Source organism: Geotrypetes seraphini, chromosome 8 (assembly GCF_902459505.1).
Source record: "Geotrypetes seraphini chromosome 8, aGeoSer1.1, whole genome shotgun sequence".
Taxonomy (NCBI): domain Eukaryota; kingdom Metazoa; phylum Chordata; class Amphibia; order Gymnophiona; family Dermophiidae; genus Geotrypetes; species Geotrypetes seraphini.
The window spans coordinates 33944345-33957638 of record NC_047091.1 but is presented as its reverse complement, the minus strand read 5'-3'; the positions used below and the strand labels follow the sequence as shown (position 1 = coordinate 33957638).

General features: G+C 44.3%; 1 protein-coding gene across 1 annotated transcript in view; it reads right to left on the bottom strand.

Moving 5' to 3' along the window:
• The window catches only part of SRRM1 (serine and arginine repetitive matrix 1), a 98604-nt gene that overhangs the window by 46469 nt on the left and 38841 nt on the right, over nt 1-13294 (bottom strand). The window contains 3 exon segments of the mRNA XM_033954892.1: nt 90-167; nt 8075-8343; nt 9323-9442. Of these exon segments, the coding sequence (XP_033810783.1) occupies nt 90-167; nt 8075-8343; nt 9323-9442 (467 nt within the window).

Here is a 13294-nt window from a genome sequence, read left to right as displayed (position 1 = left end):
TGACATACCTTATATGGTATCTGGGAAGTAAGGGGAAGGATGGGAGGGAGGTGTTTTAAAGGAGAGAAAAATGCTTTAGAGTGTCTTACCTGAATCAGAGAGGTCGGTTTTCCTGGGTTTTGGTGCTGGTGAAGGAGATGCCCTTTTCTCACTAACTTTGTGTTTTGCTGCCAAAATAAAACACATAATAGCAAGGTTAAGAATTTTCCAGCCGACAGTGTGACAACAAAACTTATGATTCTACAGCCTTTTGCAAAATACTTATGAAAGTTTAGACCACAACGCAAACAAAGCTCCTTCAAACTATAAAACTTAAACCGCAAACACACACATTTGTAAAGTCTTCCCAAACCTAAAGTAAGCAAAGAATGATTAGGTATGAACATCACTCAATATGTTCAGAAGTCAGGAAGGATATTATTAGGATTATCTTACAATTTACAAGCACTGAACAGGAGAGGAGGAGAAAAAAGTTCATCTATTAGATGAATTTTTGAAGGAGAAGACACCCTTCAAACTTATGCCACCTCTACTAAGCACAATAGCTCAACTTTGCATGGCAACATATTAGTATCACACTCATCGTGTAATTTAAACAGCGCTCTTTCTTACAGATCCATGCAGTACTCACTCTTACCAGTGGATCACATTCATCCACAATTCAAACTGCTGATTACGTTCCACCGTTTTCACTTTTGGAACAAGAAAAAGGACAGGTGGAGAGCAGGGGAATGAGGGGCCAGTGCAAGAGGATGGCAAGAAAAAGTACAGAAGAGAGAACAGCAGATGGCAGAGAGGGAAAGGACATTTAGGATAGGAAAAATATACCTCTCCTCACAATGCCCATCCTGCTACAGATGTTACTCCACCTTTCCACATCTTCCCTCCTACCTCTTCCTGTCAGACAAAAACATCACCCCGTGTCCTGACAACCAACTCATACATCCCTACAAATAAAAAGTGGTCTAGTGGTTAGAGCTACAGCCTAAGCATCCTGTGGTTGAGGGTTCAAGCCCTGTGCTGCTCCTTGTGACCCTGGGCAAATCACTCAATCCTTCACTGCCCCAGGTACATTAGAAAGATTGTGTGCCTACTGGGACAGATAGGGAAAAATGCTAGAGTATCTGAATGCAAACCACTCAGACAACCTCTGTTGATAGGTGGTAAAATAAATATCCTCCTCTTTCATGGATATTACATACTCCACTCGCTTACTACTCCCCCCCCCTTACAATCCTTACCAGCAATACATCTCCTGCTACTTTACGGAGGCATTTACCATGGCCTTTCAATCCCGTCTGCCAGGCCAATATGCCCCAGCCTTTGAAGAGGAAAGGGAAAATGCGCAACTATGTCATGCTGTATGTATACACCCAGTGGCATCCTTCTCTCTCCCATCCGCCCCCTCCTGCCCTTCCCCCGTACCTCTAACATTCCTGGCTTGAACAGCAATCCCAACCTGCTACTTGCACCCGCATCAGCTCTTCCTCTGATGTCACTTCTTAGGTGCGGGTCCAGAAGTGACGTCAGAGGAAGAGGCGATGGGGTTGCTGCTCACACCCGGAACAATATAGAGTTACGGGGGAAGGGAAGGGGCATGCGTGGTGGTGGTGGGGGGGAGTGGAAAGAAGGATGGGTGCTGGTGCCCCTACAAATACTGCATCTGGGGTGGACTTCCCTCCTTACTACACTACTATATACACCTTTCTTAAGATGATTTGGAGGCAGCAGAGAGGCTAACCTTCACAGGGTAGCATTCACCAATTCTAACCAACTTACCAGATAGGCCATGTCAGACTTTATCTGTTACAATCTGGTGTGTTACAGTGAATTTTAAGAAACCCGAGTTATACAAATTCAAAGTCCTTAGGATAAAAGGAGAAATTAGGTTCTTACCTGCTAATTTACTTTCTTTTAACTTCTCCAGACCGGTAGAGGTTAAATCTTACAAGTGGGTATATATCCCAATCATGACCAGCAGGTGAAGACTGAAAACAAAACTGTGGAATAGTACATAAAGAGATACCTTCCCCTATTTCTATCAGTCTGCTGAATAGTCAAGCAGAACTAAGAACTGGAAACAGAAATAAACAATACTCCGAACAAAAGTAATAACTAACATACCCAAATGCTGTTGGAAAACGCAGAGGAGAGATACCAGAAAGAAAATGTCCCCACAGCTCGCCAGCTAAGCCAGCCAAGCCACAGCTGCTGTTATTCAATTCTCCTCGGCCCTAGAAAAATACTAGAACCGCAGCAAAAAACAAAAACTACCCACACAACAGCCACAACAACAGACAGGGTGGGGACCTCTACCGGTCTGGAGAAGCTAAAAGAAAGTAAATTAGCAGGTAAGAACCTAATTTCTCCTTCTTTAGCACTCTCTAGACCGGTAGAGATTAAATCTTACAAGTGGGATGTACCAAAGCAGTACCCATCATGGGTGGGACCCCCGAAGGGCCGACACCAGAACACGCTCACCGAACACCGCGTCCTGATGCGCCTGAGCATCTACCTGGTAGTGGCTGACAAATGAATGCAAGGAAGACCAAACCACAACCTTACAAATGTCCATTGGAGGCATGAGCGAAGACTCAGCCCAAGAAGCTGCCTGACCCCGAGAGGAATGAGCAGTGAGAAATTCCAGAAAAGGCTTTTTCTGAAGTAGATACGCGGAAGCAATAGTCTCCTTGATCCAGCGCGCAATAGTAGCCTTAGAAGCGCCATCCCCCGTATAAGAACCCGCTAAAAGGATAAAGATTTCCTGATCTCCTGGTTCCTCCGCACATAAGAGCGAAGAAATGTAATGTAATGTAATGTAATTTATTTCTTATATACCGCTACATCCGTTAGGTTCTAAGCGGTTTGAAGAAAATATACATTGAGAAGTAAGAAGTAAGAAGGTACTTAAAAAAAAAAAAAAAGAAACCGACCGACATCTAACTTGTGCAACTGCTTCTGCTCAGAAGAGCCCTCCCGACTACCCAACACCAGGAGGACCATTGCCTGATTGACATGAAAAGGAGAAAACTACCTATGGCAGAAAGGAAGGAACAGGCCTCAAGACAACTCGCTCCCTAGAAAACTCCAAGAAGGGAGCCCTACAAGAGAAAGCCTGCAGCTCAGAAACACATCTAGCAGAAGTAATGGCCACCAAGAAGACTGCATTAAGAGTTAAGTCCTTCAAAGAGCAGGCGCCCAATGGTTCAAAGGGAGGGCGCACTAGCACTGAAAGAACCAGATTAAGATCCCAAGATGGAACAGAGGGTCATACGGGAGGCTTGAGCAATTTGGCCGCCCGCAAGAAGTGAAGCATATCAGGAATGGCAGTCAACACCCCACGAAAGACTGACAAGGCTGCAAGCTGAACCTGGAGAGAAGGGCAAGCCAGTCCCCCATCCAGCCATCCTGCAAGAACTCTAAGATGTCAGGTTGGGAAGCGCGAAAAAAGACCACACCACTCCTCAAATATACATCAAACCCTCGCACAAGCCCGAGAGGTGGAAAGCCTCCGGGACCCCAAGAGAGTGGAGATCACTTTATCTGAATATCTCTTCTTACCTAGGCAACCTCTTTCAAAAGCCAAGCCGTAAGATAGAAGGGACCTGGATCGAACATGGGAATGGGACCCTGCGTCAGGTCATCCAAGAGAGGCAGAGGAAGAGGATCCGCCATCAGATACCGCACTAGATCCTCAAACCACGGACGTCGAGGCCAATCCGGAGCTTCCAGAACCACGAGACCCGGATGGCAAATGATACGGAGAAGAACTCTGCCCACTAATGGCTACGGAGGGAACACATACAACAGCCCCTCCGTTGGCCATGGTTAAACCAGAGCATCCAGGCTCTCAGCGATGACTGAAGAAGCGGGGCAGTTTGGCATTGACACTCGGGACCATCAGGGGTTGACCCCCAAGACTGTACTATCAACTGAAAGGCCACCGGGCTTAGACACCACTCTCTGGGATCTAGCACGTGATGACTGAGGAAGCCTGCCTGAACATTCTCCACTCCAGCTATGTGAGAGGCTGAGATGTCCTGAAGGTGGGACTCTGCCCAGACCATGAGCAGAGTCGGCTCCTGCACTGAGTGCTCTTGGTGCCTCCCTCACGATTGACATAAGCCACCGCCGTGGCATTGTCCGACAGAACTGACTGACTGATTTACCCGACAAGAAGGAGCGGAAGGCTAACAGTGCTAGACGGACGGCTATGGTCTCCAACACATTGATCAACTAGGATGCCTCCTCTGTGGACCAGGTGCCCTGAGCTGAGTGACCTAGACACTGAGCCCCCCAACCGAGGAGACTGGCATCCGTGAGAAGCACTGTCCACTGTGGTTGATCCAGACTCGTCCACTGAACAAGAGGAGAGGTCTGGAGCCACCAACGAAGACTGCAGCGCGCCAAACCTCGCAGAGGAACAGGGAGATCCAACTGTGCCTGGGGCGACCACCTCCAGCGCAGAGCAAACTGAAAAGGATGCATGTGGGCCCACGCCAACCTCACTATGTCTAGGGAAGCCACCATCGATCCCAAGATTTGGAGGAAATCCTGCGCCCGCGGACACCAGGACGCCATAAGGAGGCGAATCTGAGATAGCAATTTGCTTACCCGGGCCTCTGGAAGGAAGACCTTCCCCAAAAGAGGTCAAACAGAACCCCAAGGTACTCCAGACATTGAGATGGGACCAACCGACTCTTGGAAAGGTTGACTATCCAGCCCAGTGACTGGAGAAACTCCATCACACAAGCCGTAACCCGGTTGCTCTCTTGCAACGATTTCGCCCGAATCAACCAGTTGTCCAGGTAGGGATGCACCAGAATGCCCTCTGACCACAAGGCTGCTGCGATGACCACCATAACCTTGGTGAATGTCCAGGGAGCCTTGGCCAGACCAAAGGGAAGCGAACAGAACAGACAGTGCTGACCCAAGATCGCAAAGTGAAGGAAGCACTGATGGAAGGCCCAAATGGGAACATGCAAGTAGGCCTCCATCATAGAAGTCAGGAACACCCCCGGCTGAACTGCCAGAATGAAAGACCACAGTGTTTCCATGCGAAAAGAGGAATTCTGAGAGCCCTGTTGACCCCTTTTAAAATCTAGAATGGGCCAAAAGGTCCCCTCCTTCTTGGGCACCACAAAGAAAATGGTGTACCTGCCGGTGCCGCACTCCTAAGGGAACACTGGAACAACTGCTTTGAGATCTAGCAAGGCTAAAGGGTCTGGCGAAAGGCCAGGGTCTCCCATGCTGCCTGACACGGAGAGGCTAGAAATGATCTGGCAGAGAGCAGGCAAACTCCAGAGCATAACCGTCCTGCACCACCTCCAGGACCCACTGATCGGACGGGATCTCGGCCCACTGGGGGGAAAAAAAGGTTGCGCAGCCGGGCACCCACCAGAAACAAAGGGGGTGCCGGCAACGAGTCATTGTGCAGAACGGGCAGCAGGGGAACTAGCGGAGGGATTCCCAGCCTCCCGGCGGTCCCCCTGAAAGGACTACATGCGCTAATAAAACTGACCCGGAAGCCTGGAAAGTAGCAGCCCCATGCCCAGGGCAATACTTGTGGAACTCCCGCAGACGCCTGTGGGCAGTGCCACTCCGAGACGCCGGGCGGGCATGGTCCTCAGGTAGGCGGGACACCTTAGAGTCCATCAGAGTCTGAACCAACTTATCTAAGTCCTCTCCAAACAAAAAAAGACCCCCGAAAGGGAAATATGGTAAGCTGAATTTTGGACGCGGCATCTGCAGACCAAGCATGAAGCCACAAGGTACATCACGCGGCCATTCCAAAAGCCGGAGACATAGCCGACGTCCGCACCAAGTCATAGAGAGCATCTGAGAGGAACGAGGCAGCCATCTCAATCTTTGCCACCTCCTGATCCACCAAGGACCAGTCATCAGACTCATGAGCCAAGATACGCTCAGCCCACTGAAATATGGCGCGAGCCACCAGGCCCCCCCCCCAAATAGCCGCCTGAACCCCCAAGGCAGAGACATCAAAATTCTGCTTAAGAATGGTCTCCAACTTACGCTCTCTAGAGTCCCCATGAGGATCCTGTGTACTGATCCTTTTCCTGCAGCCCAGACATTTCTTAGATGTTTCTGGCATCTTCAAAGTCCTGATTGTATTCAAAATGGTGATGGAGAGCTGTGGAAAAATCTGACCGATGGGAACGGGCGGAAGCTAAAGACTGGGGATTAGGGGGAAGCAGGGGGAAATGGGTAGGGCTCGGGCATACCCAGTGGAGCCTGGCACTGCACGTGCTCAGAGAGAGAAAAAAAAAAAATCTCTCTGAGCTATTGGAGGGCTTGTCCGCAAATTGGGAGCTGTTGGGACAACACCCATATGTGGCTGACTCATCCTGCTTGACCTAGGAGAATCGCTGAGATACCGCATCTACCACTGGCAACTTTAAAGTAGCACTATCCCCCTCTGGGATGGGATACCAACGAGCCATGGCGCGCACTAACTAAAACGGCGCCTCCGGCGTATTCCACTACACCAGTACAATATCCCAAAAATCCTGATGCAGAGGAAAAGAGCAGGAAACAGTACGGATCTCCCTTAGAAGAGAGTCCCCCACATGTAGGGTCTCCAGTGGCGCTTCCTCAAAATGCAGCACCAAAGAGACCTGCTTAAACAGGTCTGGGAGCTCATCCCTCTGAAAAAGGCGCACCACGGAAGTCGTCGGAAGGTGGGAAACCCATTGCCCCGCCACTAGCAGCCGTCCTAAAAAGGGTCCAGGTCCTCAGCCAGGCCAACATGTTCCTCTGACTACCAATCCGCAACCCAAGGCACTCATGAGCACCTCCCCCCCCCCCCCGGGCACATGTGGGACCCCCAGCCGCCTGAAAATAGGCTCTGCACAAAGAAAAATGTAAATCAAGGGGAAAAAAACCCGGGAGTCCCAAGGGACTCCTTGCCACAGCAGGGGACCCAGCTGAAACCTGCCCCTGTGCTTCCAATACAGGGGGAAGGTCACCTGAAGTTGCAGACAAAATGGAGGGACCAGAGAAAATGGCGAAGTTCCTGCCAAAAACAATCCCTCTTGGGCCTGTAGCGGCTGGGAAGCCTGAACAGTTCAAGCCGCTAAAGCAAGCAAGCTGGCATCAGCTGTTAAAAAAATCAGCTGAGAGAGAATCCTTTGTACTCTGACCTTCGGCGGTGGAAGAAGACCAGGCCGACTCATGAGGCACTATCGACAGGGAGCTCTGGGTGCCTGCAGCCGCTGCCAACAGAGCTCCACCACCGCATCGGTCCGGCTGCGAGTGCCTCACGTCTGGACTAAATTGTGTCCCATTCCCCCAGAGAAGGGCTCAATTGCTCCATACATGACCTAGCTAGATTTAAAGTGCCGGTTAGTGCAAAAATACAGTAAATTTAAACGGAACAACCCTTCAGACCGGCACTACCTCAGGATTTCTTTTTTTTTGTCAGAACAGACTCCACAGGCTCTCAAAGCAGTATGCCTTGCTTGATTTAGGGGGCAAGGCTTACTGCTGAGGGAGGTGGAGGAAATGGGTGGGGGGGAAGGACCCCGCTCGAGACCCGCCGGGTTTGACACCCCCGAGGTCAGACAGACCCCCCCCAAACAGGGCCCACCCAAGCTCAATCTGGCAAAAAACAGGGACTAGAAACCCCTAAACAAATTCCAACAGCCCAAGGGTACAGCTCACTCAACACCTGCTGGAGACTGAAAGAAGACTGGTAGGAATAGGGGAAGGTATCTCTTATGTAATATTGGCTGACTATCCTGCTGTCCACGGAGAACCTACGTTACAGGTAAGTAACTACACTTTTTGTTTTCAGTCTCCACCTACTGGTTATGATTGAGATATATACCCACTTGTAAGTTGTAGCAAACTGGTACTACCTTTACAGAGCTATTTTCACAATAAAACTGCTTAGATATCAAATCGTAAATGTTTTGCAGCTCTTCAGAAAACAGAGAAGATTTTTTGTTCAACAAAATGCATTTCACAAGGGGGGGGAGATCTCAAAGGAATCAGCAAGAAATACACTGCAAACCAATAGAAAGCAGGATAACAGGTTCTGAGTCCAAGAGTATACCTAGGGCTCTTCCTGGGGACACAGAACCACGGCTTTTCCTTGTCCGCTGAGGAGATGGTGAGCGGCGTGGTTTCGGAGGTGGGCTCGGGGGTGGAGATGGTCTGTGTCTCCTCCTGGGAGGGCTAGCAGAAGGAGAAGATCGGCGAGGTTTGCGTGGTGGGCTGGATGAAATTCTTTTGGGCGGTTTCTTAGGGGGCGGAGGAGTCCGTGATCGTGAGGATGAGGATGAGCTGCTGCTGCCAGATAGAGAAGCTGACGAGCGACGTCTTCTATGAATGAAACAAGCAATAATATATTATCACAGAAATACAAAATATTGCCTCTGCAAATTGTGCCCCCTCTCTAAGCTGTCTGGCACAGGTATAGTCTGTGATTTTGTACTGTGCCTCACTCTAGGAAAACCATTCAAACACACTTTCTTATCAAACTTTTAGGAAGTCAATCAAAACTTATCTCTTTGACAAATTCCTCTGATAAAAAATTCCTCTGATATCTCTTTCATAAATTCCATTTCTGCCTCGATGTACTTCTAAAACACTTCCTGGAAAAATGTGATTAATCTTACCATGCTAATATAATTTTGAAAGTTTTTGTAATATCGTCTGTATACAGTCTCTTCCTCTGTAAACCGCTCTGAATAGTTTGTGGTATCACAGTATATTAAAAGGAGAAATTAGGTTCCTACCTGCTAATTTTCTTTCTGTTAGCCTGTAAACTGGTATAGTCCTTACGAATGGGTTATATACCTCACTGCTACCAGCAGGTGGAGACTGAGAACAAACTTGAATATCAGGATAGCTTCTAAAACACTTGCAATCCTGTCTTCCTCAGTCTCCATTAGCAGGTGATAAGACTAATTCGGCATTGTTGGAATTTTGTCTTGGAATCCTGGGTTCCCCTTTTGTGCCGGATAGAGCTTGTAGTGAGGTAAATAACCCATTCGTAAGGACTATACCAATCTACCAGGCGATACAGAATAAAGTTGTTATTATTATTATTATTAAAAAATTTATTGTGAATGTTGTTAACTGCTGAGAACTGCTGTTAGCTTGAGAAGTATATCAAGTCTAATAAACAAATATAAGTTTTATGTTGACTTTTACTTGCTGTACACAACCTTGGGCAAATCCCAAAAACAATCTACTCAAACTGTGCCCAGTGTTTACCATCCTTGCAACAAAGCAAGTCAGAAAGAGAAGGAAATTGTGTACTTAGATTTCACACACAGCTCTTTCAGCTGGATCTTACCTTCGAACTGGGGTTCTACTTCTCCTGTGTCGAGGTGGGGGAGGCATACGTCTTGGGGGGCTTCTTCTACGCGGTGATGACCTCCTCCTGGGACTTGGCCTCCTTCGAGGGGAGTATGATCTATGAAGAAAAAGAGAACCTTCCAGTTTCTTATTTTCTACTGCATTTATAGACTACACACAGGTTTAACACCATTCCTGTAGGTTTGAAATCTTGAAAATTAGTCCCCAAACACAACAGTTCATGACACTTGCCAAAGTATAGCCTTAATAATCTAAATGACTCCCAAACATGCTTGTGCTTAAAAATGTGTACACAACATGAAAAACTAATATTTGAGGAGGGGCGTGGCTTAGCGCGCACACAAAATGGACGTGTGATCGCGGCGCTCCTCTTACCTGGGCAACGGCTGAATAAAAAAGTTTATCAAAGCGGCTTGTATTTCGGCGAAAAAGTGTGGAGGGAAGTGCGGGAGCATGGCGAGTACGAGGCAGAGTAAAAATGAAACCGGAGGAGCGGCGAAGTCGGATCAAGTTACTCCATGTAAAGTTCTGCTTCCGGGGGATGAGTCGGAAGAGCTAAGTAAAGCCGAAGTTATGGGGGAATTAAGACAAATAAAACAAATGTTGAAAGAAAACGTTAACAGCATGGCAGAAATGAAGGAAGAAATATTGAATATATATAGGCAGATGGAAGTGACAAACAAAAGAACAACGGATCTGGAAGCTAAAATGGAGGTTTTGGAATGTGCAGAAAGAAGATGTAAAAATGACAGTTTGGAAATTACTCAATTGAAAAATCAGCTGGAAGATTATGAAAACCGTGGCAGAAGGAAAAATGTAAAACTTTTTGGAATACAAGAAAATTTGGAAGGAGGAAATGCCATACAGTTTTTAGAAAATTTAATACCTAAAATACTGCAGTTGGATTTCAAACAGCCTTTACAAATAGAACGTGCACACAGGATTCCAACAAAGCGTGTGGAGAACCAAGGGAGACCAAGACCACTGATATTCAAGATGTTAAGATACCAGCAAGCAATAGAAATTTTAAATGCTGCCAAGAAAGATAAAAATTTAAATTATAAAGGGTCCAAAATATGGTTTTTACCAGATTTTGCTAAAAATACAGCAAGCATTAGGAAGAAATTCCTTGAAGGAAAAAGGATATAAATATGGGTTATATTACCAGCAAAAATGAGGGTATCTTGTGGAGATAAATCTTTGTATTTTGTAGACCCGGAAAAGCTAAAGACCTTTCTTTCAAAATCAGAACCTATGTCATTTTAGCACAATGGGTGTTGAAATGAAGGGATAAATATTAAGACTGGATTGGTGGATATTGAACAAAAAGTTTAATATAAAAACTATGGGACTTTTGTTTGTTGAAGAAAGAGGAATATGAAACAAAGAACAGGAAATAAAATGGACAAGGGAAAAAGACAATAAAAGAATGTGAAGAAGAAAAAAGCAAAAAGGATGGACTGGAAAGTCATGAGATTGAACTTTAGGAGACCGAAGGATGGATGGCTGGAGTAAAGAGTGAACAGGAAGGAATAAAGGACTTGACAAATTAACAAAAGGGGAAAAGTGAAGAATGGACAAGAAAATAAATAGATGTAAAGAAGAAGAAAGAAGAATTGATAGACTAAAAGGATATTAAATAAAATGACAATTGGCAGTCAAGAGTCTTAAGAGAGGATGGATGTAGCTAAGAAATGTATATGAATATTTAGTTAATTTAATAAGTCAGTAAATGAATAAGTAAAGAATGAAAGGGCAACAAGAAGAAGAATGTAGAATGGATTAAGTATAGACAGGAAAAGTTATATGACATTTAGATGTAGTAAAGGAAAGAAATATGAATAATATAAAAGAAAGATACATAATAAGAATTTATTGGTAATTGAAGGAGATGATTAAAGGATCAAATGTAAAGATGGATTTTGTAATATTATAGATTAAAATGATTGGATTTAATTTGGAAAAGAGGAAATATTAAAAAAAAAAAAAATCATAAAGTGAAAATTTTGTTTGTTTCCAGAATGGAAAAAAAAAATGTTTATATATAAATAGAAGATAAAAACTTATAAATTTGAAAATAATTTTAAAGAAGTATATGAGGATATGGATATTTGCTTTTACATATTAAAAGGATGATAGGGGTTGATGGAATGGTTAGTATTAGATATAGGACAAAGGGTACTAATTTATTAAATATATGTTTATGATTGAATTTGTGGAATTAAATAAAATATTGGGGAAATGAAGTAAAGATTGGTGAGAATATAAAGATGTATTAATGAAATGTTAGGATTTAAATATGGTTATGTGACCAAAGGTTAAATAACAAATAGAGAAATTAAATATTTTAAAATAGAAAAAAAAAAGAAAGAGGTTTTCTGATTAGAAGAAAATTTTAATTTGATACATTGTGGAGGGTTATAATAATAATAATAATAACTTTGAGTTTGTCTTAATAAATGATAAAGGGGTTATGTATAAATATTGGTTGCCTGGGGGGAGGGGGAAAGTTGGGGTTGCTGTTCCAATGTGTGTCCTTAAGCAGTCATTATATTGGGGGGGGAGGGGATGGGCATTAAAGGTATTACTAGAATGATTAAGGAAAGATTAATAAGGGATTGGGTAATTTAGGGGTAACAATGTGTGCCATTGGGAGAAGTTCTTTATATCTTATTTATGAAAGAAGGGAAGAAGAGGATTATGATGAGGAGTTTAAAATATATTATGTCTTTTAAGATATTTTCTATTAATGTCAATGGCCTGAATCATGTAATCAAAAGGAAAAAGGTATTATCATTTTTAAAAAAGCAAAATGCGGATGTTTATTGTTTTCAGGAGACTCATCTGAATATAAAGGAATCACAGAAACTAGTAGGTGGGTGGGTGAAGGAATATTTTCTTGCTCCAGCAGCAGGTAAAAAAGCAGGGGTAGCAGTTCTTATAAATAAAAAGTGTATGGCCAATTTTAAGGTAGTAAAATCAGATCCACATGGAAGATGGTTACATATTGATATGAGTATGGGAAATAATACCCTGACGTTGTTTAATATATATGCCCCTAATTCGAATCAATCAGAATTCTTTAAAAAGTTGCAGAGTATGTTGTTACCACTGGCTGCTTCTAATTTAGTAGTGGCTGGAGATTTTAATGCTGTAATGGATCCATTAATGGATAAAAAACCAGGTAAAAGTATAAAATCTTTAGGTTTAGATAATTTGGTTCAATCATGTGATTTGAAGGATATATGGCGTATTCTTCATTTTAATGATCAGGAATTTTCATTTTGTTCACAGGTCCATAAATCATTTTCAAGAATAGATTATATTTTTATTTCATCACATAAGGTGCAACAAGTGATTAAGGCTTCCATAGATCCCATTATTATTTCGGATCATGCGGGAGTATGGATAGAATTACAATTAGATCAATTAGAGAATAGAAGACCTCTTTGGAGATTTGATAATGCATTGCTTGTGGATGACAAATTTTTGGAAAATTTTAAAACACAAATTAGTGATTTCTTTCAAATTACTTTAGTGGAGGATACATCTATTGAAAATGTATGGGACGGGGGCGTGGCTTGGAGTGCGCAAAATGGTGGCATAACCGCGGAGCTCCCCGAACCCAGACAACTAACTGAAAGGAAACAGCTGATTTGACTCGCTCACCCGCATTATAAATAAATAAAAACAGCTTCGGAAATGGCTACAACAAGGCAGGGAAAGTCGGAGAAGCCGTGCACTTCGGGTGTTTCGGCGAAAAGATCTAAAGCTACTCCGGTATCGCCATCGAGTGTCCCGATCCCGTTGGAAACTGAGGAATACTCAGATAAAGCAGATATTATGGCAGAGCTGTTTAAAATTAAATTAATGCTGACTGACAACGCTGGTAAAATTTTGGAGGTCAAGGAGGAAGTGCTCAGTCTGAAGCAGGAGATCCAGACTGATG